This window comes from Spodoptera frugiperda, chromosome 11, assembly GCF_023101765.2.
Source record: "Spodoptera frugiperda isolate SF20-4 chromosome 11, AGI-APGP_CSIRO_Sfru_2.0, whole genome shotgun sequence".
NCBI classification, from domain to species: domain Eukaryota; kingdom Metazoa; phylum Arthropoda; class Insecta; order Lepidoptera; family Noctuidae; genus Spodoptera; species Spodoptera frugiperda.
The window spans coordinates 5,390,355-5,417,870 of NC_064222.1; the positions used below are offsets into that span (position 1 = coordinate 5,390,355).

At 35.0% G+C, this 27,516-nt stretch overlaps 4 protein-coding genes across 6 annotated transcripts in view; 2 read left to right on the top strand and 2 right to left on the bottom strand.

The window, feature by feature from the left end:
- LOC118274638 (protein I'm not dead yet) overlaps nucleotides 1-6,032 on the top strand; it is a 41,995-nt gene extending 35,963 nt beyond the window's left edge. For both annotated transcript variants that reach the window (XM_050696682.1, XM_050696683.1), the window contains exons 12-15: nucleotides 212-304; nucleotides 1,053-1,246; nucleotides 1,615-1,752; nucleotides 2,253-6,032. In XM_050696682.1, the coding sequence (XP_050552639.1) occupies nucleotides 212-304; nucleotides 1,053-1,246; nucleotides 1,615-1,752; nucleotides 2,253-2,525 (698 nt within the window). In that variant the 3' untranslated portion in view covers nucleotides 2,526-6,032. The remainder of the gene's footprint in view (nucleotides 1-211; nucleotides 305-1,052; nucleotides 1,247-1,614; nucleotides 1,753-2,252) is intronic.
- A 101-nt stretch (nucleotides 6,033-6,133) lies between these two features.
- LOC118274987 (protein I'm not dead yet) lies at nucleotides 6,134-17,313 on the bottom strand. The gene is made up of 16 exons (XM_050696684.1): nucleotides 17,211-17,313; nucleotides 16,971-17,100; nucleotides 16,606-16,743; nucleotides 16,274-16,401; nucleotides 15,733-15,847; nucleotides 15,366-15,433; nucleotides 15,233-15,297; nucleotides 14,914-14,974; nucleotides 14,722-14,844; nucleotides 11,827-11,935; nucleotides 11,181-11,278; nucleotides 10,213-10,310; nucleotides 9,791-9,889; nucleotides 9,056-9,249; nucleotides 7,419-7,556; nucleotides 6,134-6,780 (listed from the first exon to the last, which is right to left on the bottom strand). The coding sequence occupies exons 1-16, from the start codon at nucleotides 17,228-17,230 to the stop codon at nucleotides 6,631-6,633; spliced, it is 1,734 nt and encodes a 577-aa protein (XP_050552641.1). The 5' UTR covers nucleotides 17,231-17,313; the 3' UTR covers nucleotides 6,134-6,630.
- Nucleotides 12,650-14,412, bottom strand: LOC118274457 (uncharacterized). The gene is made up of 4 exons (XM_035591936.2): nucleotides 14,246-14,412; nucleotides 14,058-14,167; nucleotides 13,621-13,840; nucleotides 12,650-13,350 (listed from the first exon to the last, which is right to left on the bottom strand). Exons 1-4 carry the CDS (start codon nucleotides 14,306-14,308, stop codon nucleotides 12,937-12,939), a joined length of 807 nt encoding a protein of 268 aa, XP_035447829.2. The 5' UTR covers nucleotides 14,309-14,412; the 3' UTR covers nucleotides 12,650-12,936.
- Nucleotides 17,314-17,478: 165 nt separating the features above from the next.
- The window catches only part of LOC118274456 (alpha-tocopherol transfer protein-like), a 42,917-nt gene continuing 32,879 nt past the window's right edge, over nucleotides 17,479-27,516 (top strand). For both annotated transcript variants that reach the window (XM_035591933.2, XM_035591935.2), the window contains exon 1: nucleotides 17,479-17,879. In XM_035591933.2, coding sequence (XP_035447826.1) covers nucleotides 17,587-17,879 — 293 coding nt within the window. In that variant the 5' untranslated portion in view covers nucleotides 17,479-17,586. The remainder of the gene's footprint in view (nucleotides 17,880-27,516) is intronic.

Sequence of the window (27,516 nt, forward strand, 5' to 3'; positions counted from 1 at the left end):
CACCGCACCAACCGTGCAGTCAGTATTAAAAGGCCTAGTTCACTTGTTCACGAAAAGTACCACAAGTTTGGATAAAGGATATTTATTTTTGCATATAGGTTACAATGTAACTCTTTTACACGTCAATTTCTTAAATAACTAGATGAGGCCTGATGATAATGGAAATAATAATAATAAGGATTTGAAACTAAAATTAATGTTATTGTTTCAGACGAAGAATTGGCGGCGTCTAAACCTTCCCCCAGTATTGTGACCTGGAATATCTTAAAGGAAAAGATCCCGTGGGGACTTCTCTTCTTGCTTGGTAAGTTAGCTTTGTTTTAAGTGTAAAAATCACGATTTTCCCACGTATGATGAAGAGTCCTTCTGTGACTCGAAACTAGTAGAGCTTTTCTCCATTATTGTACGTGAGTTAACCGTGTTTTTCTTATTAATTTAGTATGTCTCACGATAGTTATTATAAAAATACAGTTTTAAGTGTGTCTCGGAATCGACCTTACAGTGACTCGCTTACAGAAGAACCACTTTCCAAGCAATTGCAAGTTATTATTTTTTAATTTTTTTTAATTGGCAAAATGTGCACCTCTGCCTACCCACCCCTTCGGGGATTAAAGGCGTGACATTATAAAAAAAATATATTTTACAACTACTATTTGGAAGCAACAAATCTCACCGACGACTATAGTAGTAATGGAAGATAGTAAACGAACGCTACAACCAAATTTACACATGCAACATTAGAGGTATCATAAAAGCGTTGCAGACCGTGAACTTAGGCTCCGGAAAATGATGGCGAAATTAAATAGTGGGTGAAACTCGAATAGCAAGAGTCGAAACGGGGTTGTTTTTATTCAGTAAGATTCTGACACTCAAAGTCACAAGGCATAGGATAATATTCCCCCCACAAAAAAAGGTGCTCCACCGTAGGCCGCATCATCACTTACCATCAGGCGAGATAGCGGCCAAACGTCGGCCCATTTAACATAAAAAAAAAAAAAGCTCTACAATAATAATAAACAACTTTTAATCAACAATATCTATATCTTTTCCAGGCGGTGGTTTCGCTCTAGCAGAAGGCAGCAAGGCGACCGGCCTGTCTGCGATGATAGGCTCCTCTCTCGAAGGTCTGCACGGCCTCAACCACGCCGTGGTGCTACTGGTCGTCGTCCTGGTCACGCAGTTCATCACTGAGTTCACTTCCAACGTCGCTATTGCTAACCTTATTCTGCCGGTGTTGGCTAATATGGTAAGTTAGTCTAAAAACTGTTTGATTATGTGTTTTAGTTGAGAATTTATGTTTTTAGGTGTTATTATTTGAGCTGCAAACTCTAAACTTTATCTCTAGTAGTAATTTGTGCAAACGTCAGTTTTTGGCACGTCAACTCAATAGCTTTTCAGTCATAAATAAATCAGTCAGGAGCCCAAATAGAATTAATTAATATCTAAGGTATATTATACCTTAGAAGATAGATTCAAAAATACTTTATTTTAAATAAATCATGATATGGCCTAAACAAACTATATCAGTCAAAAAAATATAATTCAACATTCATCAATTTTTCATTCATAACAATAAACAATTCACATCTTAACAACTATTCTACTCTCCCCTAGGCTCGTGTCCTCCACATCGACCCTCGTTACCTGATGGTTCCCGCGACGCTGGCCTGTTCCATGGCCTTCCACATGCCTGTAGGAACCCCACCCAACGCCATCGTCGCTGGAGTCGCACACATACCTACCTCTAAGATGGTGAGTACAGTTTCTAAATCAAATTTCATTTGCAAGGAACGAAAACATAATTAAAAATTATTATATCAGAATCGGTTAAGCCGTTCAGGTGTTATGTTGCCACAGAAAATATTATTTTATCCTCTGTTTGCATTGGAAGTAAAAAAGAGAGTGATTCATCTAACTTAATTATTATGTTATCAGCTTACTCACGTAACGTTTTGGAGAAGAACTCGACTAGTTTCAAGCCATGCTAGGGGCTCATATTCATGAGCAGCATTCCGCGACGCACGAAGTGGCGATTGTCACGCTGCTACTGACATAATAACTAATATACATACAACATAATAATTAATTTAGTATGTCTCACGAAAGTTACAATAGAATTATTATACTTAATCTAACTTATTAATATTAATAGTTAAACTTTGCTACGTTTTTGAAGCTTAGTAAGTCCTTAGTATTTACTTATTCAAATCAATATCATATTCACCAATAAAGCTTAAAATCATCTCTTCCAGGCTGTCGGCGGTATAGGCCCTAAGATCATCACAACTCTAATCGTCTGGGGCGCCTACCCAACATGGGGAGCAGTGATCTTCCCCGCCCTTACATTATCAACCACCCCTGTACAAAACACGACCACAACCTTAGCCAATAATGTCACTCTCGCCTGTAACACCTCATACAATGCCATACAAACCTTATCAAACTTCAATTGCTCTTTACCCAACCTCCCAAGCCTAAACATGACAGGCTCGGTCACATGTAACTATCTTCCCTTAAAAAGTTAAACAAAATTAGTTAATTTTATGGTTGGGTTACAGCTATATGCTAGCATTTCCATAGATGAAGAAATATCTGAAATATGTACAGGTATGTGCCATTTTCTACCATTTTTCTCATGTTAAATTTAGTTTTATTTTTGTAATGCAATCTCGAATTAATGGGAGTCAGAACGTAACTAGGGGTACGGTGTTACATTGTATGTGGACCTCTGCTTACCCCTTTAGTGTTATGTTGTGTAATCTCAGTATCGAATAGACGATTTTTTTTAAAGATCAAATATTTGTAGTCTGTTGGTCTTTTATTATCTGTGCGTAATTCAATGTTGCCAACATAATGGTATTTTAAATCATTAAAAGAACAGAGTCGCTAAGTTTTGATCCTCATTTGGTACTTAAAATTATTATTGAGCATGTTTTGCAATCATATTAAGATTGCGTTAATGAAAATTCGGCCTTAAGCTTTTAACAAAAAGGTGCTATTTACACTACACCATTATTTAGCGGCTTTGTGAATAAGTAAATAAATAAAATATTTTCGTATTTTCTACAGTATAAAAGCATTTTTATATGATAATTTATAATACAGCATTTATGTATGTATGTGGAGTATGACAGTCGCCCCACCGACTATGTGCATTGCCAAAATATATACATAAACATATAATATACAAATATAGACTTTTAAATTGGACATAATTTTTATAGACAAGACGTTATAATTACTAATTTCCGTGTGATAAGCGTAGTAAAATCGATTTAATTTCTGACCACCTGAGGTTGAAAATCGCTTGCAGTTTATAATACCGTAAGGTCTATTTCTGTTTGTCAAAAATATAGATTATGTTCAATTTTAAATGTTTTAATATGATATGGTAATATGGCCAAACCCTTGTGCCTATATACAAACCAAGTTACTGGGACAATAATATGCTAAATGTAATATATTATTGTATGTAAGTTATAATATAAAGTTTAATTATTATATATTATAACAACGGAATAAAGCGGGTGAGGATCTATATAGAAATGAGCTTCACACTCCCGTATTTATAAAGAACTGCTTTAGGATTTTGAAAGTTAAATGTCTATGTTATAAAGACAATTTTTGATTGAAAAGTTATACTAAAACTTATGGATGGATATCCGTGTATTGAATCTAATTTTATGGAGTATTGAATCTATTTTATATGCTATAAGGGGCTGATTTTTCAACATTAATAAAAATAAATATTTTCTAAATCGTTTTTGTAAAACAAAAGTCCTGTTTGCACAATTAATGCTTGCTGTCAAATATTTAGTTACTTACCTGATGACAATACAGTCTATAAAACCTGTCTCACTAAAAAATTATATTACATTAGTCTTTCAATTTACATTTGTTTATTGAAAAATCAACCTTAAAGATTAAGGACATAGAATCTCATGTTTTTGTACAATATTTTGTAAGAATCTCAACAATCCAAATACACCCGGCCTTTAACAAAGCAGTTCTTTTACCACTATTACCAAACGAGTGTGATAGCGAAACAATATATTTTATATTAATATATAAAGCGTCTATGTGAAGGTATATACTAAATATATTAAAAAAACCAGATGAAAGGGATGTTCCTAGTTATAATGTAATATATTGTGAAGTGTGTGTGTGTGTGCGTGTGTTAGTTTTGTGTGTGTACGTGTGATGTGTGGTGTGTGGACTGAATAAAACCTTTGCTGGGAGAATAATTATTTATTATTATTATTGTCAAATATTCCATTATGAAAAACTCCCATAGCCTTTTTAACGCCATAATATAAACATCTTGCTGTCATTCTGAAGTCAAGCCACTACACAAAAATGTTAAAATAGATAATTAAATCTATGGATGAAAGTGTTATTGTATTGTAAAGTCGAAATAATTTATTTTTGACTGAGGAAACTTCTGAATGATTATATTTGTGAAAATGGCGTTGAAAAGGCTAATAATTCAGCATAAAGGTGCCTTAAAAAGTCCATAAGAACAAAGTGCTTTTTGTTGTTACTATAACAAAATAATTGTGATGCATTTCTATGTAAGTGTGAAAAGTGCAAATTAGGAATAATTATTATTATATTGCTATACAACGTGTGTCATAAATATGAAATAAATAGCTGGTCCGGCTAACTTTCTACCGCCTCAAACATTTTTTTCTAACCTTTTAAACCTTCCCCAGAATTCCACAAATAATTGAAGACAAAAAATATCCAAATCGGTTCTGCTGATCCGAATCGAACGAAACACTACTGTTTCGTTGTGTAAGTATGGTTACAATTAACCCCCCTTCCCAGTCTTGTCAATCCTCCACAACAACCCTTAAATTCCTATCCCCCAAAAGGCTGGCAAGTTGGCAACGCACATGTAACGTCTCTGGGATTTCGAATATCCAGGGCGGTGGCGATTGCTTACCATCAAGTGATGGTTTGGATGTTTGACGCTGTGTGCGTTGTGAAGCTGCTGACAGAAGCTGGTTATTTAATGTTTATGACACCCTCTGTATATTAGAGAAAATCTATATATAAGCTGTGTGAATGTTAATTACGTACATTAATTTAAGATTTATTTTTTTGTATTATTATTTTTTTATTTCCCTTTAAATTGTGTAATTTTTCGAATTGATTGACAATTATTTATCTTTCTGGAAATTTTGTATTGTTTCAATTATGGCCAAAATGTGGATAAACAAATATTCTGATGTTTAATTTTATAAATGACTAAGTAAAAGTGTTCATCTACAACTATATTAAATAACAGAATTACAACTATATACAAGTTTTAAATGGAATATAGCCTAAAGATAAATTTAGAACTCTAGGTGTTATTAAACAAATCTTTGAAGGATTTTACAATGTTCTCAGCATACTTATATTAAAGCCAAATAAATCTTTTTTATATTAAATCTCGTGACAAGTTAAATATGTAATTATGTTGTACAGCTTAGTCAGTAACTTAACAAGCAATTCCATTCATGACTATGGGCCCGCGTGCCACTATAGCGTGGCTTGAAAGCAATCGAGTTACACCGAATAGTTACGTGAGTAAGCCGTACTAGATAATTAACGCTATTTTTCTATTGATCTCTCATAACAAAATAATCCAAGATTATCTTGGACGTCACGTAGCCAAAAGATAATGTTTTACTCAAGAATTTTAAATCAATAATCTCCCGACTATAAAATGCATGTTACCATTTTTATAATTTAAATTCGTTTTATAATACCTTTTTTGTAAAAACTCTTCAATTTAATATTATATTATAAGTTGGTTGTGATTTGTATATTGTCACAAATATTACATATTTAAATCCCGTTTTAACAGACATTTTGTCTTTGACCAAAACTTTTGCCTAAGGTACATGATAAATATAGAAATTAATACACCTATGTGTTGTCATGGCCTTGCGGATATTATGTAGTAAATAGATGTACGTAATGCGCTCATTTTGTAAATAATGGATCGAAGGAATGTGTTGTTGAATAAATATGTTGCAAATATATTATTTATCTTTTATTTTATTTTTTTCTAGTTTTCTTGCCCTACTAAGGTAAACGTCCACAGGCCCGGATCGTCCGCATCGCACGCATCGTACGCTACGGATTTTAGTTAGTCTTGTATAGAAACTCATACAACTGCGTCCACTGATCCGCATCGTACGCACCGCAACATCAGCAATGCCTACATGCGATGCGTACTGATGACGTCATACGGAATGCGTACGATGTACGATGCGGGCCTGTAGACGCTTACCTTTAAACAAGACTTGATGCTTCAAACAATGTTTGGGTGACATCGAGATTTCACCATTTCTAAATAGTTTATGTAGACAAAATATTCACAGACTTACTAAGGCTATGACGAGATTTAAGAATATTTAATTCGCAATCTTAAAGTTAGATAACTAAGGTATAATTTACTTAATAACAGAAAACTAAGTATTTTTGCCGCACTCAGTGTCATTTAATGATCACTTGAACTATTCCTTAGTAACGATATTGTATCGAAAACAATTGCTAAGGACCGGGTTAAGTAATCATTAAAAGTCTCTGAGTATAACAGTTAAGGTTTCACTGCACCAAACTATAACCATCTTATTTCTAATTCTGTTTCCTCAATAACCTGAAGATATTCGCGTGTGCCCACTCCGGATTGAGTGTGATGTCGGTCCATATAGCGGTGGACCACACCGCTACTGTGAACCAGACCACCACCACTGCGATAATTGACGGACCGAAGCCCGCGTACATCTGGTAAAGAGAAATGTCCAAAATTCATTTATTTGCAAGTGCTACATATTTTAGAAAGGAAGATCTTACAGCCTAAAAGTCTTTGTATTCTGTCTGCAAGCAAACGTGCAAAGTATTTACAATATTCCAAATTATTCAGTCAAGTATATTTTTCCATGTCTCTGAGACTCAAGATAGAACAAGACCTTTTCCAATGACCTCAGCCTCACGCATAAAACTAACTTTAAATGGTGAATATGTGATAGAGTACTCCCAAATTAATATAATACGCATATTTCTACTGGATCCAAGAAGCTCGTTAGTCGAGTGGTCACAAGTGCGATTGCCGGACAACGGGTCGGGATCGCATCCCAGGTCGGGCAAAGTACTGCTGAACTTCTTCGGTTTTTCGACAATTTCTCAGTAGTAGCACGGAGTCTGGAGTTGTGCTCAGTATATGGCAATAGGTTCATGTAATATAGGCATGGGACTTAAAACAAAAATGGTGAAAAGTGAGGCATTAGGTGCCGTAATGTGCAAGTTCACTCTGCCTACCGCTTTGGGAATAAAAGGCATGAAGCTGCGTGTTCGAACTTCGTCTACTTTCTTAAAGTCTGTAAAAAATGCTATCAATCTGTATTATAGATTTAGAGACTTACCATTGTCCAAGGCGGGATGTTGACGTAAGCGCTGACCATGGCATTGACTGGCGCGCCGGTGACGAGGTGGAACGGCAGACAGCTGGCCAGGGTCGACGCCATCATCAGGTAGTGAGGGTTCACGTCGCAGAGTACGCTCTAAACAATATTGATGTGGATTATTTTAACGTAAATGTATTTTAACAGAGTAACTGCTACACTCATAGACATTTAATAATTTCTTAATCTATTCCTTAGTAACGATTTTGTACCGAAAACACTTACTAAGGACTGGGTCACAGATTAATAAGTACAAGACTGGGTTAAGTTAGCAGTTATAGTATAGTTTGCAGAAGCTGAAGCTCTCAGTTCTAGTATTTGTACGAAATGAAAACAATAAGATGTACTTTCTTTCGATATTTTTCTAGAAGACAGTTGGTTGAATGCCTGTTTTTGTGCCAACCTTGCCCTTACTACAAATTGTCGAATTTATAAGTAATATAATTTGGTTTAGCATTTACACAATTCAGGTGCTGATATTACACCTACCTTGTCTTCTAAACATCAGATGATTGTGGTGAGAGGTGACTAATGATTTAGAAAACCTAATGTCAGTTTGAACTATTCCTAGTAACGATTTTATTCCGATAAGTACCAAATACGAACCATTAGCTACCACAGATGGGGCCCATTAGGGCTGACGCCTGATCGGAGCTGCGGACTGTCTAGCTCGAAAAGCAGGAGTAGGAACGGGGTGGTTTTTAGTCAGTAAGAGTTTGACACTCCCTCTCGCCTCACCCAAGGCGGGAGAAGTCGTTGGATGAATAAAAAAAGGAATAAAACCACTAGGCAGTCCGCAGCTCCAGAGAGTAGGTCTCCTGGAAGTGACAGAAACCTTTTTACATCTAACAATACCTATTGTTAAAAAGTACATGTATAAGCGGAATTAAAACTAAAAATTTTACTGTATTGTTAGTGTAGCATGGATTTCCGTAAAGTAACGCCTGATTCTATTCTATACTTTTTACCCGACTGCGCCAGAAGGAGGGTTGAAGGAGGGAAGAAGGGTATGTATGTATGTATGTATGTATAATTGTTTGGCACGCCCTGCAGCCTAAACGGCTAGGTGGATTTTGACTTGAGAGGTGTCGTTGGATTCGTATTTACTGTGAGAGTGACACTGGATATATCAAAATAATAAAAAAGCAAAATGGCGGATTTTTGGCGCCAAATTCGAATATTTCTCACTCTCTAGCCTGAACGACTCGATGGATATCCGCTTGATAGGGGTCGTTTGATTTGTATTTATTGTGAGAGTGACACTAGATATATCAAAATAAAAAATAATAAAACTAAAAAAAATAAAAATAAAAAAGGTAATTTAAAAAAAACTAAAAAACCCGACTGCGTTTCTTTATAATATTAAAATGAAAAAACCCTTTGTTATAGTCATCGTAAAATTAAAGCAGTCGGGACCCATTCTAGAAAGCCAGCCGTATGTGCCCTCACAAAGTCTTTATATTTAGAATGGGTCCCAACTGCTTAAATTTTACGATTACTTTCTTGTTTTAGGGTTTTTTCATTTTAATATTATAAAGAAACGCAGTCGGGTTTTTTAGTTTTTTAAATTACCTTTTTTTTTACATCTTACTACTTACCACTTTAGCGATGCTCGGCAGAAGAGCGTAGACTACACAGAAGTTGGACGCGAACTCCGTAAGTGTCTTGCAGAAGAGTACGACGACGAAGACCAGAGCTGATGCTGGCCAGCCCTCGAAGATGAGGAGAAACTTCTCAAACTCCAGTATCATGTCAGAGTCCCTGAGTGACTCGAAGAGAGTGCTGCTACCGGCTGGAAGTAGAGTATCTTGTTATGCTACTTTATTTAGTTAAAAAAGAAGAGTAGCTTTGGAGCTAGGATTTATTTAAGTAGATATAGGTATAGGTGGTTGGGTTCTTTTTCTACTCCTCAAATAATATCTTCTGATTTATTTCGTTGCGGGATCCAAGACAGTCATTCATGTCCCTGGGACTCGCCGGACTTCAATGTTCCGGTGTTTTCAAGGTTGTATCTACATTAGATCCTGGCTTGCAGGAGTTGCAGCGGTACGAGAGGAAGTGGCGGACTTGTACCATTAAAAAAAATATAGGTGGTTAAGCTTCTGCCAGCGGTTTCGCCCACGTGCCCGTGGGATAAAAATCCTATCACCCAAGTCAGCTCATACCCTGTCTGTATACCACATCAAAATCCATTCAGTAATTTTAGCGTAATTGACGGAGAAACATCCAAACCACTTTCCCTTTAGGGTTATTATACTACATTAAAAATTTTAATGATAGATTTAATCTATTTAGTTAGGTACCGTATTATATGTGTAGACTTAGGTACTTACCTATAATCAAAGGTATGCTCCAGTGAATATTTCTGCGCACAAGGTTCCAATTCAAACAAGACTTGGTTTGAGAAATCGGCAGTGGTTCGGTGTTCTCATCTAAATATAGACAATCTATTTATTAATTAGGTACATTTTTTTTTATGTTAAATGGGCCGACGTTTGGCCGCTATCTCGCCTGATGGTAAGTGATGATGCAGCCTACATACGTAGGTATGTATCTACATAGGCTGCCTACCTACCTGTTTTTGGAGGGGGGCAAATCCAATGATGGCTCACGCCTTGTTGAGGCGAGAGCGAGTGCCTGACTCTTACTGAATAAAAACCACCCCGTTCCTACTTCTGCTTTTCGAGCCGGAGTCCCGTTAACTCGCTAGGTACCTAAAGGTAGATTTCTATAATTTATCAAACTTAAGTGTTACCTGACTGTGTCTTGAAATATCTGAGAAAGTCCAGGTTGACAGGCGTTATAAACAACAGAACAACACACAGCGCACATGGCGACGACAACCTGAAATGTCTGTAAATACGAAAATTAGGTAAGTAATTAGTAGCACCTAGCTAGCTTCACTGACGGACAGATTGACGGACAATTCAATTTACATAATGTTTAAAAAAATGTGCCTAATTAAGGATTAATTGAAATAAATGCTTCGACTTATAAGCCACCCTAGCCTAGCTAGTCACAGGGTTATGAAAATTAATTTTATCGGCGACCAGGGAATTGATATATGGCAACAAACCGTATACCTACGGTCCACCTGATAGTAAATGGATGCCGGATGTAGCCAAAGAAACATTAATAAGATATCACGAATGCGTTGTGAGTCTTGTGAGCCATGAACGAAATGTTTAATTGTCCTATAATTTTCAGGCATTCGTATTTAATTTTGAGGTAGACAGAATCACTTATTAGATTTTTGAGGAAAGAAAGATTTAATAGAACTAGTGGTCGCCTAGTGGCCGAAATTCGACCATATATGATTTAATTTACAATACCACTTAACGTACGTTGAAGGATAATTTTTATATAACTCAAACTCTTTTATAAAACTCTTTTCATATGAGACGTGAGAATATCATCGCAATGTCTATCGATTTTGACGTTTTGTCAAATATGATCAGATACTATGCATGTGTGTGTAATGTTTTATTTATTGATTTAATGTACTTTATAAGCATTATTTTTGAAAAATATTAGCGCTATGCACTTCTCCTACACATAAACTATAAATGTACCAAATTTTTTGCTTTTACGTCCGCGCAATTTTCGTAAAAAGCGGTCCAAAGTTTTTGCATCACGTATTAATATATAGATAATTGATTTATCTGTAGGTAGGTACGATAAATCAATTATTCTATTAAATAATCCTTATTAATATTTATTTACTTATGAAACTCAGGGCTTCCGTTCGTCGTCTGATCGATGTGGGCCGTGCTGATTGTGGCCTGCAACACGGCTGTCAGTATTGCGATAGTAGACACCGCCTGTTTGATAACAAATGAATGGTTTTATTTTAGTTCTAAACTCTAACTAATCCTAAACTTAACTCCATTTTATCTAAGTATTGTAGCCTTATAGATACTTAAGGCAGATTAAAAAAATAAGTGTCTAATTTTTTCATTCATTTTCATACCCTTTCTTAGTATTCTGATCCAAAAGGGTAGTCCCTATTTTACTTCTGAAGATTTGATATAGGTACCTCACTGCTGGAACTTCAGTCCCGTGAAAACTTGAAAAGGTATGTCCCTATCATGGGATGGATAAGTAGATATGGTACATAAACGACAAGATGTTCACCTGATGGCAAGCAATCGGCCCATGAATTGTAAACACTCGCATTAGAGAAGTTACCTTCAAATAAATGCGTTGCCGACGTTTCAGAGAATTGAGCCATCTTTAACCTCATCCATAGGTTGAGTGGTTGGCCCATTCGTGGCACACTTTTGCATTGATTTCTCCGCATTGTAGGTGGTTTCAATTGTGATCTACTTATGCTGCATAATCATAAATATGTAACAATAATAATACTAACAATTTCATGAAACTTTAGTTTCCCAAGCTGTCGGTAATGAGTGGCTAGCAGCGTGTCTATGTACAGAGCCTCTTCCTCCGTCAGACCGACCTCTACGTCACTTCGACCTCTGAAATATTATCTTTAGATTAAGTTTTGTTTTATCCCTTCAATTGATATGTAGTACTAGCTACTTCCGCGCGGTTTCATCCGCTTTGCTTGGCTCCTATTGGTCATAGCGTGATGTTTTATAGCCTATAGCGTTCCTCGATAAATGCACTATTCAACACAAAAATAATTATTCAAATCGGACCAGTAATTTTGGAGATTAGCGCGTTCAAACAAACAAACTCTTCAGCTTCATAATATTAGTATAGATTTGGATTGTGTTGCCTAACACTAAGATTGTCTTCTGTGCCGTGAGTTAGGTGAGTTTACAAACATATGACACCCAGACCCGGAACAATAATTTATGGATCACACAAAGAGTTGCTCCGGGCGGGAATCGATCCCGCTACACGTTGCGCGGCATCCAGTCACCCAGCCACCGCATGCAGCAATGCATGACTGCACGTTTGGTGCGGTGACAGGGTAACTCGCCGGAAACTCACAACACATGCAGTCAAACTAAAATAGGTAAAAGAAAACTAAATTGTTTAAAGACGATAATTATATTATTTATTCTTATGAATATGTTGGTATAGATATTATAAATATAATATTGGATAGTAAGTTACAATTAATACATATAAAGAATCTCTGTTAAATGAAATAATTTACAAAAGTTGATAGACCTATTTATAGAAGAAAAGTTTTTTTTAATGATAGAAGTATTGCTAAGATTAGAAATATAAAAGTTAAAATTGGTTATTATGTACTTAAATTATATTAGGAGATCAAGGATACACTGGCAAGAACTATTTTGTCTATCAGAAAATGTAACAGAATAAGTTTATTTCTTTTCTAAAACACTTTTACATCTATATTGCACTTTATTACAATGTCATGCCTTTTATCCCCGCAAGGGTAGGCAGAGGTGCACATTACGGCATGTAATGTCGCAATACAATGTACATTGTACTCTCACTATTCACCATTTGTGTTATAAGTCCCATGTAATAGGGGGTGAGGTTAATTGGTATTTAAACAAAGTTGCAACTGTCTTTCATTTGATATTAACATTTGAATCTTTGATTCCAAATCTATAGCATGTGTTAGAGGCATAGATCTAAGTTGTGCAGCCACACTCAAACCAAAATAATAGAATTCATCTTCATCCCTTTTTGAATTATTCATTTCTATGTCATTGGCATCTATTTCTTCATTTATAGTCGTCTCAGGTTCTAAATCTACGAATCTGTCGCCTACTAGCTCTGTGATTGGTTTACATTTTAACTGGACTGAGTGTGATTGGTCCATGTCCTGTTCAAAATTAGCTAGATTCAAATCTATTGGCTGTTCTGTGTTCTCTTGCATGAGAATCTGATTGGTTGCTTCAGATTCTTTTTTTTCCACTTGACATGCTGATTGTGGTTGATGTAAACCCTGTAAGAATAATAAAAGGAACTTAGTTAGAAATGTTTTAAATATTATTATAATGTGTTTTTAGCAAAAATATTATTAAGAGTGACTCAGATGAAGCACTGAGTTTTGAGGAAGAAAATCATATTTACTTCTCTGTTAGTATCTTTATAAAACACTATTCCGGTAGACAGAAATGAGCTGGTAATCATGATGAAGTAGGTTCCTTTTATTTTCGAGAGTGGTAAAATCTAATGACTTCTCCCAAAAAATTTTATAACAAAATCCACTTACCACAGCATTCTTGTCAATCTTAATTTCCTTTTTCTTAAAAACCAAACGAATATGTTTGCTATTTGGATGTAACTCCCTAGCACTTTTAGTTTTAATTGCAGATGCAGCGGGTTCTTTAGGCCTTACTGATTTTTTATGGTGAGCGGCACTACGTTTTATCCTTATCCAAAATCTTTTTATTTGTTCCACATCTCTGCTTCTGCCAGTTAGTGTTACAAATCTAGAATGGAAAATAAAACTTTATTACAGCTGAGAAATGAAATTGATTTGATAAATATGAGAATAGCAAAAGTATTAATTTTAAACATATTCCATTAAACACAATAAAGCATAAATTAATTTTATCCACAATACAGCATCTAATTCTGTGCAGCCGTTTTCGAGCTTTGTGGGTACAAACACATAAATTAAACTTTACATGGATTTATGTGATTTACCTTTTTTGAACTTTAAGCCACTCTTTCCCCTTTTTAAGATTTGTCTCCTTATCTGTTTTCTTACTCTCAATAACAGGAGCCGACTCGCGCATAAGATGAAAAAGCATATTCTGCAACAAAAGAATTTCAAGTTTAATATTCGAATAACAAAAAAATATTTTTTTACTTTTATTTTAAATGAGACAAACCTTTTCTTCTCTGGTCCAATTTTCTGCTCGTTGGCGAGATTTACATATAATTAAGGGATCCATTATCGTTTTAATTAATAATTTTAACAAAATAATACAGAAACTCAGAAATCACAACACAACTATTGAACACAACAAACAGTTTTTTTATGAACTTAAATTTTTGTCACTGTCACTAAATGTCATATTTATTAATCAACCTGTCACTGGCAGTCAATAGCTTGGGTTACCATAACAAAATAACATTAAAACTACCTATTTAAAATAAATTATGATGTTTAATTTATTATACTAATAATCAAATATTAATAATTAGTAAATTAATTTTCAAATCTTTGATTATTTATATTCGATTTAAATAAATGGTTTTAGGCACAACTTCATTTATAAAATCCCAAAATAAGAAGAAAGTTTTGGACCTTTGTAAACTTTCGGTTCCTTGGTGGCCATACTTACAGTTTGTATCTGTAATTTACCTGAACATTCCCAAAAATATGAAGTTCATCCACATATATAGTAGTGTTTCCATAACCAGCATTCCAGGTAGATTCAGTAACATGAAGTGAGGAAACTCTATCTTCGGTCCAAGTGGAAATATGCTTAAAAATAGATAGTTTTTATTAAGTTAACGGTAACGTATTATAAAAATTTTACTGACCGTTACTTACGTTTCACAATAAATTTTAAATATTTGATTAGTCTGACTGCCCATCATTGTCGCCATATCACCTAAATTAAAACAAGATTGAGTGCTTACCATGAACTAAATCTATATTGTACCAGTACTCAGCTATTGTCAACCAATGTCCCTTTAATATCTAAACCTAGATAATAGAACAGAATCAGGCGTTACTTCATGGAAATCTAAGCCAAGAGTTTACCAAAAGTAGGCCTACTTTATTCATTAGATTCACTTTTTAAGAATTGGAACGTAGTACTCATTACTTCATTACCTACCTTCTTATAAGAATCACCCTAGTAACTCACCAATGGAAGACGAATATGCAAGTCCAAGAAAATAAAATATTGTGAAATTGGATGGCCTTGCCATGCTGCAATAAATGTTGATAATTAGGTATAATGAAGCAATAATTGAAAACAATGATCAATAATCACTTACTTTTGTTCATGTCTATTAGATTTTTGAGTTGCTTTCCCAATAGTTTGATATAATTCTAAGATCCCCATCTAAAATGGATTATCATAAATTATAATGTGTAGTATGCAAGTTTCGTTTAAACAATTATAGGGGTTGAAATCAATGAGACTACTAATGAGAATTACGGCGACTAGATATTTCATGGGTAGATATCTCACTAGAAGAACCTACAACATCTTCAGAGTTGCGAGGAGCCAGTAGATAGGTGGTGGCTTGTCGTTTTGGAGGACTAAGGGGCTTTTCTTCAATAGTGGACGTCTTTCGGCTGATGAAATTTCATGAAGATTTGTGGAAAAGACCATGGCAACGATTTTTTTTAAGGAGTTACCTTTTCAAGCTCCAGGAGGATAGCTTTGACGACTGGCATCATCAGACCACAAGCGAGGATGTTGGAGATCCACATTGAGAGAAACATACATGTGAAGAATAGGAGAAAACTTAGTCTGTAATCAGAGCAGGGATTTGGTACTGGCCATAATTAAAGTACTCGAGAACTTTTATTCTTTTTAAATATCAACTTTTTATCCAATCGACCGTTTTAAAGCAGTATAAAATCGCATATACATTGACACACACACACAACTATTGTATTTGTGTGTATGTGTATGTGTGAATGAGGATGTGCAATGACTTTTGCAATTAATTATGATATTAAAGTACGAACAGCTTTGATCCCAATTTCTTAAGTGAATCATTGTTCTTGTACTAAGTTTAAAATAATAATCGACTTCAGGGATTTAAGTTTGATCGGTTCTTTTGGGCGGTCGAGCGAAATGTGCACTTTAGCCACGAATTCTGGGTAGGCCTCCTTCCTTAACCTTTGGGTGTCTGTTTTAATTGTGTCGTTATATCTAGAGAGTATTGTTTACCGATAATGAGAGCATCCGAACACGAGCAAGACTTTGATAGCAATTCTCCTATGCACCATACAGTTCTCTATTGCTATAATGATCATCATCACTCCAATACAGTCCAGTAGGTCGTTTCGAATATACATCTGAAAACGTAATCAATTAGTTTATTTTATTTAAAAGACCCCATGGGAGACAGGCCTGAGTTTTTGTATGTGTAGGTAATATTTGAAGGTTCTAAAATACAAAAAAATACGCAATCGCAAATAAATTCATGGGATATGTGGGTTATTAGTCGAAATTCAGAAACCTAACACTTTATTCATCACGAAAAGGTACCATCAAATTACCTCGCTAATAAAACTCTTGCCAACTCCGCTCATGACACAAGATATACCGATGGGCATGATGGCCAACACGCAAGGATGGAGCACGTCGAGAGTCCAGTATACAATCATGAGCAAAAATACGTAGAAACTCTTGTACGCCTAGAATAAACAAAAGCGTGAATAAAAAGAACCAGGACTACTATACGACGGTGGTAAGGGTTGTTAGATGAAGGAGACTTGTTGTGGTATGAGTACCACAACAAGACTTCTTCATTTATTGAAGAGTTGACGCAGTGGCTGCGTGACCAGCTCGATAATAGCATGTTGCAAATTCGATTCTCGGTCACAATCATTTTTGCAGTCGTCGATAAAAATAGGGTACTTACATTATTTCTTCTAATAAATATAACTGGTAATAAAATTATAGGAGCGATAAGTACAACCATTGTCCTCCAATAAGTTTTGCAAAATAATTTGAATTTAGCTTTTTTGGTAATAATCATAAGGTTTGTTTCTCTGGAAAAACATTAGGAAAATATGAAGATCTTATCTATATTTTATATTCTCATTTTGAATAATATAAAGTTAGCAGCAATTTGAATAAGCAGTATTATCGTAAATCGTACGAGGAAGTAGTAGAATCCATATTTTTAATCCGTTTACGTTTACTTTTATGCTTAATCACATTTATCTCAAGCTACGACAAATACTTCATAATCTCGATGGTCTTGCAAAGATGCATAGTTACATAGGTAGTTGATGTATTTCATCCCAAAAGATTACTTTCTGTAAAAGAGCCCAAAAACCTTTGAATAGAACCTGATTTGATTTTTGGTAGAAATATTTTCAGAACTTGGCAACACTCGTTTGACTCCTATCATTTTTTAATTGTTTAATTTTTTCATCATTAGTTGTCAATTTATCGTGTTCGAGGTTGGGTGTATGTTGAACATAAACAAATTCCTTTACGATTTACGACAAAAATAGATAAAAAGCGTAAACATGTTGGTGGATTTGGAGTTTGATTATAATGAGGCGACGGCAGCAATGGATAAATTTTCCCAGGACGATATCAATGAGCTGCGTTATTGGACACAGAAATTGGATAAATCAAAATATGTACCGAAGGATTTGACCGATAAACAATTAGTACTATTCTACAATGCGTGTTATGGGGACATGGATAAGACGAAAGCATGCATAGAAAAGTATTATTCATGCAGAAAAAATGGGCCAGAGTTGTTTGACAATCGTATTATGAAGACAGAAGAGTTGAAACAGAGTGCTGAAGTGCTGTGAGTACTATTTATGTTTATAATTTAATAATACAATGTCGCATGTAAATCTCTATGAGTTTAAAGTCGTCATAAGTACCTATTTGATTATCGAACATATTGTAATGTGCCAGCTATGTGCATAGATAATATTTATGTATTTAATTACATAATTTAAAAACTATAATTGCTGTAACAAAGGTTCAGCCTACGATAACCGAGGCTATTGTCTATTTTTTACCAATCGTTAATGAAATAAACTAGGAAATAAAGTATACAGGTATTTAATCTAAAATGAAAATTAATGTTTTGTAAGCGAAAACAAGTCATTGAATTCATAACAATGGTAATTTTGAATAACTATGGAACAGTATTTATTTTTTGGTTTTTAATGTAGATAATACTTACATTAAATGCATTAATTATGATAATTACCAACTATTCTATGAGATTATGCATTATTTTAGTTTTTGAATAAATAATACTATTTTGTCATTTTTCAAACAAAATGTAAATTTTATCACTATTTGTGAGCCATACAATAGGGGTTAGCCTATTGCCATATAACTACAGGACACAATTCCACACTCAATGCTACTACTGAGAATTTTTCTAAAAATAAATCAGTAATATGTACTTAACCTAACCTGGGAATCAAACCTGAGACCTCTTGTCCAGCAGGTGCACTTGTAATTAATCTCAAAATTAAATCTGAAAATAAATTTTAAGAACAATAAACTAACTCAGGCTATTCAGAATTAAAGAATATTTTTTTATTCAAACCAGGTAATAAAACTGCATTTATTATTCAGACTTAAAAAAACCTTGTTTTTATTTTTAGTGCAAACAAATTAAAACTTGTCTTTTAAAACTTCACATTCTTACATCACAGTCCTTGAAAATATTAATGAATGCTATATTTAGTTTTGATCTCAATTTTATTTCCATATTAATTCCTTTATAAATTGTGTAACATGGACTGCATTTAAACTGACGTGAAACAACCCTTGCATTGTGTGAATGAGGTTACAGGAGGCCCAATTCCCCCTTCCCATCTTCCCAATCCCTGATTCCCCAGCAACCCTTAAATTCCTAACTCCCAAAAGGCCAGCTATGTACTTGTAACAATTCTGATGTTTCAAGTGTATGGACGCCCATGGGGGTGGCGGCGATTGCTTACCATCAGGTCTGCTAGATCCACGTCTGCTAGTTCCACAAAAAAAATGAGACAAATATCTTAGCAGGGTTTTTTGGCATTAGCTAGCAATACATGCACAGATATTCTCCTCAGATCTGTCTTAACGGGTCCCACATTCCACATCCCACATTTTAGGTATGGCAGGTAGACACATCCATGCCTTTCGCCATAGACACACAGATTTACCCATCAGGTACCTAATCAGATCCAGAGCTGCTGATAATGTAACAGGTTACTGGGGCTCCAGCTCAAAGCAGGAGAAGGTTGTTTTTAGTCAGTGAAAGTCTGAAACTCCCTCTCGCCTCATCCAAGGCGGGAGAAGTCATTGGATGCTTTTCCCTCTTCAAAAATGTACCCGTTCAAGTAATTTGCCGGGCATTTTTTTTTTTTTTTTATTCTTTAAAATTATAAGGGGTTTTTATCCACAAGGATACGCCAACCCCATTGTACCTTATCGCTACTATTACACAGATAAACTTATAATCTATCTTATTTTAACACTACTTACAAATTGTAACTAAATAATTAACCTAGGAAATTGTAACCTATAATTAATCTAGGAATCTGTTATTAAGTAACATGTTGTACTAGACCACACAATCTTTTTGCAACTTTTGATTTAGGATTCGCTAAAATAGTGAAGACGAGCCCTAGATCGAAAACATTTAAATCAAAATCCCTAATCAATGCATCTCTTTCATCTTTGTTCTTAGTACATTCCATCAGTAAATGTTGCACATTTGCCGGGCATATCTGTGTGTGTATGGCTAGCGAATCTGTGTTGACGTGATTAAAAAAAACTCTAAAGTTTAGAGAGTTGTCGATCTTTTTAGTTCCTAAGTATTTTAGTCTGTCAAAATAAATTATTTAGTTATATTGCTAAATTTAAAGTACTATTAACAGACAAGCATGAATGAAAAGAATGTTGACTGATGATGAAGCGAAAGAAGTAGGTATCTTACATACCTACTTCTTTCACTTTCATTCGTAGCAATTGACGTTCCATTGTCTCTGCCTATCCCTATGGGAGACAGTTTACGTATGTATGTCATACCCGAAATTGCGGTCATTAGTGGTATTTGTGACCAAACGCCTAATGACGCAGTTTTGCAATTTATAACTATTATGATTGCAGGTAATAGCCAGGTATCTACTTATACCTAATATCATAATAATAACTATATAACCACTTAAAATCCTGACGTCAGAACAAACAGATGCCTATAAAAATAATTGCCTGAACATATAAGGATAATTTTATTACGCATTGTTTTTTCTAAAGGACCGAGGTGATGAAAGAAAGTTTCCTATATGGAGATGTTTAATTTGCACTATAAAGTGCTATAGTAATGATAACTATTCAATGGCAGGAATGGATAATGGGGGATTGAAATTGAAACTATTATTTATTTTAATATGAACTTATTGTTTGCAATATTACTTGCGCAATTGGGACACGGGACTCAATAGGTCTGGTGAAAAGTACCTAGGTGTTTTTTTTATGATGGGAAAATCCTCTAATGACTTCTCCCGCCTTGGGTGACAAGAGAGGTAGTGTCAGACTCATACTGAGTAAAACCCACCCTGTTCCTATTCCTGCTTTTCGAGCCGGAGTCCCGGTAAACCCGCTAGGTAGTCCGCAGCTGCGGTACTGTCAGACTCTTACTGACTAAAAACCACCCCGTTCCTACTCCTGCTTTACGAGCCGGAGCCCCGGTAACCCGCTAAACAGTTTAGCAGCTCCGGGAAAAGTGCGTGTTACATTAACTATTAAAAACGAAACCTTCTTCATTTCTCACCTCTCAGAATTAAATTAAAAAGTACAACGTTTGGTTGCACAACAAAATTAGGTTTAATTTACTTCTAATAGGTACTCCACTCCAACCCTTAATTCTCAAAACCCGAACATTTAAAAGGCACGCAACACAGTCATCTCACTTGCCGCCCTATACTATAAAAAAATAAATTTAACTTTCGCATCCAATTTTGCCAACGCACATCAGATACTTCGACATTTCCAGATAGTCGTGGACTGACTTAACACTTTAAACGCCACGGGGGTCACCGGTGACCGACGTTAGTGGAGGATTTGCCTTCAACAGTTTTCTATTGGCAGTCAAAGACTTAAACTAAATGAGATATTTTTTTACAAAGAAAGATGTTGTTGATAGTCTTTTTAAATGCTAAATGAGATATTTTTTTACAAAGAAAGATGTTGTTGATAGTCTTTTTAAATGCTAAATGAGATATTTTCTTACAAAGAAAGATGTTGTTGATAGTCTTTTTAAATGGTTGGTTGTTAAATTCTAGCTACTTGAGCTTCGTGCGTCAGATTTGCATAAAATGTGCCTGTTCATTCAAGTTATTAATGGAGTTACAAGTCAAGGTCAACGATTTTGGTTACTGCTTATTCTACATTCTATTTCCATATTTTGAAACTATCAATACAATACAAGTACTGCGGACAACCTAAGAAGCTGGAGTAGGAACAGGGTATTTTTTAGTCAGTATTCTGTAATCTGATATTTCGTCTCGCCTCACCCAGAAATAAAATTCAGTTCCATAAAAATCAAGAATTATCTAGCTAGGTATTTTTAAGAGTAATTTCGTATTTTACACACATTTTATGATATTTTTGTTGGCCGCGGGAATCATGTAACTTTAACATAATATGAGAATGGTTTTAAAAGATTTGTCTATATGGAGACGTGTGACATCAAAGTAATTATTATTTTCCGCGTTTGGTTTCTAAACAATTACCAAGTAATTATTATTTTCCGCGTTTGGTTTCTAAACAATTACTAAGGCTCCAAAAATACTTTACAAGCCTTTACTTCCAAAGGGTTTCCGTTCATAAGGTATAAGAATTCCAATAAATGTCAATTTTGTCTGGTCTGATAGGCCTCCACCTAATAAAATCCTTTGAATAACTCCGTAACTCATTTTAATTAAATTCTTCTTTTTGACTGACATTAATTCCCTCACAAATTAAACGCAAAAGGACCATAATTTTATTCCTTGGTCCTTTGATCCGAATTAAGGGAAATGTACAATTTTACAGAATGAAAGACATGTAATGACATTTTTTTATTGTTTACGACTTGAAACAAGCCTGATTGAACATTTTCTAATTTTCTAAAAGTTATATTATTGGTGCCCTAAGGACCATCTGTTTTATTATATGTATACATTTTTGGCAATACCTGTTAGCGTCGTATAAGGGTTTATTTTATTTATTATAAAGGTTTTGTAATCTTAAGTTAAATCTTGTTGATCAAATGGTTCTTGATCTCCTTCTATAGAGTTACCGCAACTAATATAGGTTTCATTAGGAAAGTACTTAAGTGGTAAGTAAGTACTACGTCCAAGCGGCCGGCGGATTTTATTTTTCGAGTCTGCATAGTATTTTCAACTTGCACTAATCGTGTACTTAGATTACATACCTACATAAACAGTTTTAAATCTAAAATATATTTGGATTTCAATGTCTCATTTGAATACAGTACCATAAACTTTATTGTCATGTAAATTATAGTTATGTAAAGTAAATACGTTTACAGATACGGTTTTAATTAACTTTACGTTGAATGTCATATCTAACCAGTATCTATTATAGTTATTTGTGACAAGTATTATAATAAGTAGTGGTAGGTAATTGTGTTAACAGACATTTTGAAGACATCAGGAAGTTTTGAAGGTTTTTATGCTAAATTAACCGATTAAAATATCATTAGGTCTGTAAATGTAAACATTAGGACCAAATTAGATTCGCCATTTTTTGATAATGGAATTTTTAAGTTAGAAATAATTGAGGGACTGGTTACAAATCGATTGTCGCGTCGTGTTGTACTGTTAAAAGTTTGTTTGTTAACAGCCGGTCTGTCTGAAGGCAGATTTTATGACTAAAGATGAAATTTTGCTTTATAGCAATGTCATATTGCTATAGAGCTTATGCTCTTCATATAAAATGTAACATAAGTTTGTTTCCAGTAGCTAAATCTACAGACAGATTGTCTACTGAGTTTTTGAGAGAAGATAAATCTAGTTTTTGACATTTTCTCTGTACCCACTCTGAATTGTCAGTAACACTGACGTCATTATCAATTCATATGTAGTATTCGTACTTCGAAACAGGAAGAGACAAATTTGACTTACGGACTTACGTAGAAAATAATTTAATTTTAACATTCAGGTTTTTCCTTCTTTCATAATTCTCATATTAAGGAAGTCCTTTAAAGATCCGTTAATGACATTTTGATTTAATGATAAAGAATAATGACGATGAAAAATCGCATTAGTTTAATTTCTTTTTGCGAAGTGAAGTGAACAGAATAGAGTATAAATGATCGTCGTTGAGGCGTAATATTAAGATGTATTCAAATAAAGCCTATTCAGCTATCAGCTAGTTGTTAGAAATTCAATGGCCCTCTTCCTTTCATCTCCAAAGACTCAATCGTCCGTGGACTTTGTTAAGAGCAAAGGTCAGGCTTATATTGTAGTCTTTTTGTTATACATTGGCCCTTGGGAGTTTATTTTCTGTTTCGAAGTAAAGAATACTATCTGCCATGTAGATCAGTGATTGTAAGATATGACTGTTGCTCGTTTACTGCAGAATTTGCCTTACAATTGCAATGTTAATGCTGTTTTCCATTCTTTTTGTTCGAATGCGCCATTGCTGTTTAAGCACGAGGTCATCCGTTCGCGGGATAAAGATTTGCGTTTCAAAATTATCCAATTTGTTCTTGAAAAGTAGGTCTATTTACCTACCTCTGCTCCTTTGAAGATAAACAACTAAATGTTTAGCGCCCGAAAACCCGATTTTATACATGACCGCATCGGTGACCACGAAACGTTAAGCTCAAAGTACCTCAACCATGATTTGAATCGTCTAAAAGCCGTAATTCTATAGCGAAGCGAATTACCTATTTATTCCTTTCGTACATAAATATATTAACCTGCTCAAGTCTTCCAGGCTGTAGCACAGATTAACTAAAATGTCTAAAGTCTAACCGCATTACATTTGTTTGAAGTTCTCGGGGCCTTGGCGAGAGTACGTGAGTTCAAATGTATAGCTGACTAGAGAGAAACGTTCAGTAAAACCATTTGGGAATATATCTCTTTGTTTTCGCAAACTGTTTGGTTACAACAAACAAACAAACTTGATTTGTTTAGGATGGCTGTTTTGTTAGTTTTTGCTTTACAATTATTGTTGTTTTTATCCGTATTACTAAAAGTATTGTGATAACAGATCTGTTGCTCGACTTTTCTGTAATTATCAATTCGAATAGATCTCGCTCATCATTGGTCGAGATTATTTTAACAACCAATGACATGGCCGCATGTTGGATATCTGTATCCAACATGCGGCCATGCTGGATACAGAGGACCCATAACAGTTGAACATCTTCCTCTATATTACTTCTAGAATTATTTTTTACGATGACAGCTTCGTGTCTCTAAGATTCCGCAAAGGTACAATTTAAGTCGTATTTAATATTCGCTAGAAAGATATCTTAAGATATCAAAAACCTTTCTACCATTTCGTTAACAAGAGCAAAGTTTTGATTGACAAATTTAATCTCAGTTCCTAATATTTGATGTCAGATTAATAGCAGTTGCCATCTTTCGTCTGGTTTTAATGATAAATTCGACGTGTCGTTTTCTTGGAGCCCTTTGAAGGTCCAATCGTTCCCTTTCAAGGTCCAATGAGTTTGTGTTTAATGTCAATATGATATCAGGTTTTACTACCATTTTGTGAGACGTGCTCTCACACGGAAGATCAAAAGTATCGTAATCGTAAACACGTCTTTGTGATCACTGTGCCTTTCTTAATAAAACTTGTGTTGTTGCAACATCACGCCTTTTATTCCCGAAAGGGTAGGCAGAGGTGCACCCACTTTTCACCATTATTTTGTGTTTTACGTCCCATGTAATAGGGAATGAGTCTATTGCCATATGCCGGGCACAATTAAAGACTCCATGCTACTACTGAGAAATTTTCGAAAAGTCGAAAAAAGTACAGTAGTACTTTGCCCGACCCGGGAGTCGAACCCGAGATCCATTGTCCAGCAGTTGCATTTGCGACCACTCTGCCAACGAGGCAGTGTCAATAAAACTGTAGGTATGTATTAAAGTCTGAATGTGGTAGATTTGTACAATGAAACCACGTTTCCATTTAGGAGACAATAAAACAACTATTCAATCGTTTCGACTCGTCAGCCATTGTAGTATGCATTGTGTTTTCTTTTATGCGTCATGTCTTTAAAACATACGATGTTGTAGTTTTCAAGGTTTTAAGAAACTGGTTTTAATGTTATTGTAGGGTTTCCTTTCCTTCGATTTTAAATTCATTTGACGTCATCATGGACCTTTTAAATAAACTTTTTGTGAAACTAATTTCGAATGGATCTTAAAATGCCTTTGTCTTAAAATGTTACAGATGGGTTTTGCGTGGGTCTATTCATTATCTCTATCTTACTGAACTTCAGTTATGACGTCAGTGTTTCTTCTATACTTTCTTTGTTATTGATAGCTTCTTTTATATGATTGATTGTTATTTTATCTAGTGTCGAGTACTTTGCTGAAATAAAATGTTTCAGAGGATAGCAGCGTCACGCCTTTTATCCCCAAAGGAGTAGCGTATACGTATAGCGGTGTTACCGCTCGTAATGCTGCTATACAATGTACACCCAGTTTATACCATTTGTATTACAAGTCCCATGAATTAGGGGTTGAACCTATTGCCAAGTACTAGGCACAATTCCACACTCCGTGCTACTCTGATTTTTTCGAAAAACCGAAAAAAGGCCAGTAATATCCCTTGCCGGTAAGTCGCACTTGCGACCACACGACCAACGAGGAAGATAAAAGACTTTTATGGGATTGATGTAACCTTTTTTGCAACAAAATGATGAAAATCACCTGTTTTTAGGTTTCATGCAATTCTATTTATACTTTTGGAACTTAGCAAACGTTGTATAATGAGAGCTTAACCCCAGTCGACCGAGTTTAAATTGCTTTCCTGTCCAATTTACATAATTGACCTTTAGTTGCATCCGTGACTGCATTGTTGTTTTCAAAGACATTCTGTTTGAAATGAGTTTATGTATTTCGCTTATTGGTTTTTAGAGGTCAGAAAATTGTGTTTTTTACTAGAAAGATACATTAGGCACGGTTCTAAATTAATAGTTACTTATAAATTCCATGAATCAGGCAGTGATCTGGATTCTATTCTATTATTGACAATTTCGGAAATTGGTTGCCCCTTCAATGAACTAACCAATTCTTAGTTCCTTCAACTTAAAAGGTAACAGTCAAAGACCGAAAGTTCAAATCACCTAAACAACAAAAACAGAATACAATATGTATTATTAACAATGCTGGTTGCTGGTGGATGGTGACCTCCACCAATCGTGTGGTGGGTCATTTGATGTATGTAGTGTATTGATCCATCAAATGGTGGTAGGGACTAAGTAACAATGACTTCGAACCAGGTCACTGGCGCACTGTCGATGTGACTTGCGAAAATAACCTTCTGAAAAGTCTTTGGGGATTTGAGCTACCTTTTGGAAGGGTAACCTTTGGCAATACCCGTTTTAACAATTTGACATACTTACGTAAGTGAGTTAGAAGACAAAAAGGCGAAAATTAAATAGAAAGGTCTATGCCAAAATCTCGTGAAAATGTAAATGTGGATATAAAAGTCTGGCACCATTCGCCAGACTGAATTAATATCGATTTTAGGTTTTGTTATGAACCGTATCCCTAAAAACTAAATATGTACTGTACTGTTACTGGGCAAAGTAATAATTCTGTTTAGTATTCGTTTTACGTTTTAAAATTCTACTCTCAACTTCCCAAAGTTTAACTAAGTTTGCCAAATCTCATCCTCGCGTGCGCTATATTACTTAAAAATTGATACCAAGTTTTCTCCTCAAGTATTTATATTATGATAGAGCTGAAGGCTACCTTGAGGCATGGTGTCTTTCTTATAAACTTTCTGCTAAGGAAACCATGTCAAACTGCCACACTCAGAAACATCGAATGATTACCTAAACTGTTCCTTAGTGATCCGGAGCTGCGGGCTATCTAGCCAGACCGGCCAGCTAGTCCGCACCGGGGCTCCGACTCGAAAAGCAGGAGTAGGAACGGGGTGGTTTTTAATCAGTAAGCGCCTAACACTCCCTTTTGCCTCGCCCAAGGCGGAAGAAGGCATTGGATGATTTACCCCCTTAGAAAAATAACTGTTTCTTTGTCCTAACAATTTTGTTCCGAAAACAATTGCTAAGAACTGGGTTAACCATCCATTAAATGACTCTGAAAACGGCTGTAAGCAACGATCCCTCTGTCTTAGTTAAAATATAACTGTAGTACTGGTCTTACAATGGGTCTAATTAACTATGTTACATCGCCCTTAGCGGTTTGTGTTTGGGCATAATGTCTTCGTATTTATACCTTGTA

Excerpts from the sequence above, each read along its gene's own strand:
- LOC118274457 (XM_035591936.2), bottom strand. The coding sequence starts at position 14,308 with ATGGATCCCTTAATTATATGTAAATCTCGCCAACGAGCAGAAAATTGG. Across the intron at positions 14,168-14,245 it reads ATTGGACCAGAGAAGAAAAG|AATATGCTTTTTCATCTTAT; the intron begins GTTTGTCTCATT and ends CTTTTGTTGCAG. Across the intron at positions 13,351-13,620 it reads AGATTGACAAGAATGCTGTG|GGTTTACATCAACCACAATC; the intron begins GTAAGTGGATTT and ends TTATTCTTACAG.
- LOC118274987 (XM_050696684.1), bottom strand. The coding sequence starts at position 17,230 with ATGGATTCTACTACTTCCTC. Across the intron at positions 17,101-17,210 it reads ATGGATTCTACTACTTCCTC|AGAAACAAACCTTATGATTA; the intron begins GTACGATTTACG and ends ATGTTTTTCCAG. Across the intron at positions 6,781-7,418 it reads ACATCCCGCCTTGGACAATG|ATGTACGCGGGCTTCGGTCC; the intron begins GTAAGTCTCTAA and ends TCTCTTTACCAG.